The 6,359-nt window shown below is 43.3% G+C and overlaps 1 protein-coding gene across 1 annotated transcript; it reads right to left on the minus strand.

Moving 5' to 3' along the window:
• Window positions 1-3,102: 3,102 nt before the first annotated feature.
• Window positions 3,103-6,111, minus strand: LOC146525045 (uncharacterized). The gene has a single exon (XM_085163845.1). It carries the CDS (start codon window positions 5,790-5,792, stop codon window positions 4,086-4,088), a length of 1,707 nt encoding a protein of 568 aa, XP_085019971.1. The 5' UTR covers window positions 5,793-6,111; the 3' UTR covers window positions 3,103-4,085.
• Window positions 6,112-6,359: the final 248 nt, after the last annotated feature.

Here is a 6,359-nt window from a genome sequence, read left to right on the forward strand (position 1 = left end):
CCACAGTTACACTGCTGTAGTGATGCGCGAATCATGAATGAATCGTTCAATACTCGAGAATCACTTTACTGACTCATGAATCATGATTCACTTTCCCAACTGACTCATCCCTGTTGCTGTTAGCAGCAATATATCTAGCTTATAATTAAAATTGTGGAGGAAAACACAACATCCAGTATCTTAACAAAAAAAATTCTGCTCTGAACTGGAAGAAAAAACCCTGAGTAGAAGCTCACATCAAGACAATAGCTCCTCGGTTCACAGTAGCATCGCTCTGCTAACATGCTAACAGCACTGTTACTACCCGATCCGTACCGGAAACCCGATCGGTACCCCGCATGCGCGAAAGGTGTCTACTTCCGGTCGTAGCGTTTTACGATAGTTATGGGTCAGAGTATCTGTTAAGAATGAGTAAATCTTAAAATGTTTGCAATAATGAAGCATTTCAGTACAATGTAGACAAAAACGAAAACTAAAAAGATAGTTACAGATCGGGACTCCCCGGTCCTTACTGCGCATGTGCAAAGTCGGACCGTACAAATCGGGTCTGCCCGATCCGTACCGCGCATGTGCAGATGTTTTCTTCTTCTGTTCGTTTAATGGCAGTTTACTCCCCATTGTACGAGGATACTGCCACTTGCTGACCGAGCGAATGAACCCTATTATGAACTGAATTGGCGTCATTACAAACGTGTGTTAAATTTGATTTAGTGATAGTCGAGTGTGTTTATGCTTGTCTGTGTGGAGAGGATTGACTGGAATAGTGATGATGATGTCGGCTATCACTGTCAATTGTCAGTAAACACTTAATCTGGCTGCTGAATCTTCACGCGACACATTGCTAAGTCAATATTATTAAGTCTGTAATTAGGCGCTATTCTTCTTATTTTACGACGCTGTTGTTCAATCGGGGAACGCTCTCTGTTGAGGAGAAAAGCATGAATTTGTTTGTATACGGATTATCCATTGTTTAAATGTCCCGGGCAGTCGAAAAGGAGGCAGAGCTGTTGAGAAATGCTAGGAGCTAACTGGGCGCTAACCGTATCATTCAAATATATTGAATGTCGCAATGTTGGCAAAGAGAGGAAGTGACGTAAGATTTGCGCATGCGGGGTACCGATCGGGTTTCCGGTACGGATCGGGTAGTGACAAGCACATGTGAGCTACTCACCCCCTCCCTTCCTGTGCTGAATCATAGAGCGAACGAATCACTCAGGACTCGCTCACCCCCTCCCTCCTGGCTCACAGCTTCTTCTTCTTCTTGGTTGGCAACCAATGTTAAGGCGCATTACCGCCCCCTGGCTCACAGCTCAGTGGACATTTAGATGAGAAAATTTATATTTAACACATTTAAGGAAAATACTAATAAAATAAAAATAAACAAAATAAATGTTTATTAAGCAATTTTGATAGGAAATTGCTTAATTTTAGAAATGTTTTTGCTCTTTTTTGCTCTATAAAATAGTTGATTTCTTTTAGAATCATTCATCTTAGCAGTAGGATTTACATGAAAAGAGAAACAAATTAAGTTTGAGTGAGTACATTTTTTGCACTCTCTGGTCAACTGACTCAGTAAATCAAATGACTCAAAAAAACCCGATTCACTTTGGTGAGTGACTCATTAAAACTCGATTCAGTAAAAAGAATCAAATTTACCATTACTACACTGCTGGGTCATGAGGAGAAACGTGAAGACCTCTCTGCTGTAGCACTCCAGCCTCCTTTTAATGGGCGGGTCCTCCAGCTGGAACCAGTCACGTCGGGGCGGTGTATCCACGCACCAATCGGAGCAGGGCCCTGGCACAGCTGAATTAATATAAAAAGATACATCACCTGCACAAAACAAACACATGAACATGCAAGTTCATAACAGTAATGAATTAATTAGCAATAACAATAACAGGAATGGTTGAGGTATTTGCCTTAATATATAGTATTTATTTTGGTGTATAGCCAAATTAGGCTGGCAACCACTACTCAGTCATCAGGGTGCAAGGTTGTTAGAGGTTGCAACATGTTAGAAAATACTTAGCAATAATAAGATTCATCTGTAGCCATGTGAAGTCCAATATTCATTCCCCTTTTAGCTCTGAGCTTGGTCTCACTAACTGTAACTTAGTAACGTGTGATGCCACAAAGAAATTTTAAAGATTTTTGGGTGTATATGTTTAACACTTCAGTTTTAAGTTTTATTTGTCATATGCAAGTTAGCACAGGGTCAACATTGCAATGAAATGTATTTGACGAGCAGAAGACAGTCACTCAGCAGAATGGTACAGTAGAACAAAATAGTAAAGAGCAAAATATTAATAAAATATAGAGAAAAAAATATTTACAGTTAATAGACTAAATATATATATGTATATATAAATATATGTACACACAAGTGATTAAATAAAGAAAATCTTAAATAGGAATGTGACAGGTGGGGGGGGGGGGCACATGGAATATTGCACAGTGGCAGGAATGAGCAGCAGTACAGACTGAACAGTACAATTTTTTTAGTGGCAGTTAGTACAGTATTGTACAGTATATAAAGTGAAGTGACCAGTGCAGATTTTACAGTTTACTTGTAAAGCTGCAAGGTAGCGTCTGAGTGCATCCTGTGGAGTGTGTTGTGTGTGTTTAAGTGTTGTGATTGAGGTGTCGTATGGCTTGATGGTAGAAACTGTTTTTAAGTCTTGTAGTCCAAGCAGACAGACTCCTGTAACGTCTGCCAGATGGTAACAAGGAGAAGAGCTTATGTGCTGAGTGGCTGTGGTCCTTGATGAAGCTGTGTGCTTTGCGGCGGCATCATTGAAGATAAATGTCCTGAATGGCAGAAAGTCTCATGCCAGTGATGTGCTCTCCTGCCTTCACCACCCTCTGTAGTGATTTACGGCTGCTAGCAGAGCAGCTTCCATACCAAACTGTAATGCAGCTCGTCAGCAAGCTCTCAATTGCACACCTGTAGAAATTTGACGTGATGTTAGTGTTGCCAAACTTCCTCAGCCTCCTCAGTAAGTAGAGTCACTGGCGAGCTTTCCTGATAGCAGTGTCTGTATGAAGGATCCAGGAGAAATCCTCAGTGATGTTGACTCCAAGGAATTTGAAGCTGCTGACCCTTTCAACCTTTACACTGTTTATGTGGATGAGCTGGTGTTCCCTGACTGGTCGTTTCCAGTAGTCCACTATCATTTCTCTAGTTTTGCTGATGTTGAGAGACAGGTTATTTTCCAGACACCACTTGTACAGTGCCGTCACCTCCTCTCATAGGCCGTCTCATCATTGCCTGTGATGAGGCCTATGATGGTTGTGTCATCCGCTGTTACGACCCCCTCTGCTAGCCGTCAGGGAAGGAGTAACATACACAAGCCCCCAACACAAAACTGAGTAAAGAAAAAGGTTTTAATTTCAAACTTTGAACAGAAAACCAACAGGGCTGTTCAGACCACTGGGCAAACAAATATTACATAAAGAAAAAAAAAAAAAAAAAAACAGTCAAGAGTAAAAGCTAAAGGTTAACTAAGGCAAACTGGTCACACACAAAATAAAAGCTAAGGGTTAACTAAGGCAAGCCAGCATCATAAAATTCTACTCACAGCCAGCTAGCAGCTCAAAACTCTAATCAGTCTAAGTTCAAGCATGCACCAAGGCTTGACAAAGTTCAGCAATATGAACAAGTTCAACAAAGATCGAAGAGGGAGGCACGAAGGGCAAACTGCATGTTCAGTCCTAAGCAGCAGCCACTGAGTGAAGGACCTCCAGCCTTTTGTAGCCACAGGTGGCCACGATCAGCCACTGATTGCCTCTTGGAGCATCACGGGATCCCCAGGCAGCCAATCGTCCATGTGGTCTGGCACACTTCATTCTGCATAAGAGAGGGTTGGCACGGGTCTCCCAGTAACCAATCACCCACAAGTCATGGCACACATGGATTTGCATGAACACAAAAAGGCAGTCTCACTCCCTCCAAGACCCAGGGCCGTAACACCCCTCTCCTTAAAATACAAGACTATGTTTTGTATACACAGGTTTCATTATTTGTGACAGACAACAAAACAAGTCATACTCACAACCGGGAGAGGTCATCAACTAGTACTTTATCAGTATGTTTTGGGTTTTTTTTGTTTTTTGTAAATGCCAAATCTCTGCTCTGAATTGTTTTCTTGCAGCAGCGGGGCCCATCGCATGAGGCATTTATTGCAGCTAAACATCCAGGCAAGAAATACAAGAAGATTAGGAACAGTGTACTCTACATTGGGTAATGTGCCGGACCCCAAGTACACATGGAAGTGATGAAGAGCTAGCAACAGAGCCAATGTCTCCTTTTCAATGATGGGGTAATTTACCTGATGTGTTTTAAACTTGCGGGAGAAGTAACAAATGGGGTGGTCCAATCCCTGTAAGTCTTTTTGCAACAGTACTGCTTTAGCCCCAACAGCACTGGCGACAATTTCCAACTTGCATGGTTGCATCAAGTCGGGAGCAGTTAACACAGAAGTGTGGCATAAGAGGGATTTCGTACTTTCAAGGTACCCAAGTAAAAATAAGTAAGCAAGTAAAATAAGTAAGACAAGTACTTTATCACTTACTCTGAGGTGTCTCTTGAGAGAAGCCTCATCATAAGTGCGTTTCGTTTTTCTTGGTGAAACGACAATGAGCCGCTTATCCAGAGCATTGGCCTGACCCCAGTCCACACTTCCTGCACCAGGTGGGTACCATTGACACATTAGCACATTTTGCTCTATGGAACAGGCTTGTTGCTCATGGCTGGCTTGCTCAGCACTTACCACACGCTTAAAACATGGCTTTAATGATTTGCCAGCTATCTGAGCTGTCGACAGGTTTTCTCGGGTCAAAGACAGTGGAATATCTTTTTCAGATGGACCAGGTTCCTCAGGGTTCACAAAGTCTGGTGGAGACAAAACATTGTTTTCTTCAGGTAATGTGACACCCTCCTCAGAAAATGAGGTCCTCAACACAGAATCAGCAAGGGTAACGTAACCATCTTTGCGGACTTGGGCACGAGTAACCCCACAGGCTGGGTACAGCTTTGGGGTCACAGAAATCTCTGGGGCATCAGAACTGAGGGGCTTATCTAGCACCTCCAGACTAGGACGCACTAATCTGCCCGCAATATCATTTCCTAGCAACATGGCCACCCCCTCTATTGGTAAGGTCGGACAGACTGCGACGGGGAAAAAAAATCCCGTAACAAGTTCTGATTTGATATAGACCCGGTGAACGGGTCTGGGAGCATAACCCATCTCTATTCCACGCAGCACAACATTAAATCTGCATGTACTGTCTGCTGAGAAAGGTAACGCACTAGAAAGGATTAGGGTCTGAGAACCTCCGGTGTCTCTCAGTATGCACACCGACTTTAGATCAGTGGATTTATCAGTTAGTGATACAAAACCATCAAAGATAAATGGGTCAAAACAAGGGTCTGGCACTTTACCACCACAATCAAGCACCTCAGGATGGAACGCTGCTTTCACAAAGGCAACACCTTTGGGTTGCTGAGAATTCACTGTTTTGCGTTTCAGGGCCAAACAGTCCGCAATGACATGTCCCGGTTTTTGACAGTAGAAACACTCTCGACTCTCTTTAGAGCCTAAAGGTTTAACAGTGTGAGCCTGCTGCGCAGCACTAAACTGTGACTTCTCTTTAACCAGAAAAGAGGACTTATGGGTGAGCACATACTCGTCTGCGAGAACTCCTGCAGTTGCTAAAGTGGTTACTTTCTGCTCATTCAGGTATAACACTATACTCTCTGGAAGACACTTTTTAAAGTCTTCCAGCAACATCAATTCACGCAATGAATCATAATCACTGGCTTTTGAAGCAGCGCACCACTTGTCAAAGAGGATACCTTTTTCCCTGGCAAACTCCACATACGTTTGGGAGGGAAGTTTCCTCTGTAGCCAAAATTTCTGCCTGTATGCTTCTGGAACCAATTCATATGCTTGCAACACAGCTGATTTAACACAAGAATACTCCAAACTGTCTTTTAAGGGAAGCGCAGCTACCACCTCTTGGGCTTTTCCAGTCAGTTTACACTGTAACAAAAGGGGCCAGATCTCACTAGGCCACCGCAACGCACCAGCAATGCGCTCAAATGCTGCAAAATAAGAATCCACCTCAGCCTCTTTAAATGCAGGTATTAAAGAAATGGACTTACTAATGTCATAAGGAGTAGTAGACACGGGGGCAGAACCTGGACCATCAGCGGAGACAGATGAGGCTCGTGGCTGAGACTCCAGCTCCAGCTTACGCAGCCTCACTGTTTTATCTGCCTCCATTTCCAGCTTTCTGATCTCAAGCTCTAATTGAGCTCGCCTGGCTTGAGCCTTCTCCTTGGCCTCCAACTGGAG

Source organism: Neolamprologus multifasciatus, chromosome 1, assembly GCF_963576455.1.
Source record: "Neolamprologus multifasciatus chromosome 1, fNeoMul1.2, whole genome shotgun sequence".
Lineage (NCBI taxonomy): Eukaryota > Metazoa > Chordata > Actinopteri > Cichliformes > Cichlidae > Neolamprologus > Neolamprologus multifasciatus.

What these genes read in the sequence shown, in the direction of transcription:
- LOC146525045 (XM_085163845.1), bottom strand. Translation starts at nt 5,792, where the DNA reads ATGTTGCTGGAAGACTTTAAAAAGTGTCTTCCAGAGAGTATAGTGTTA.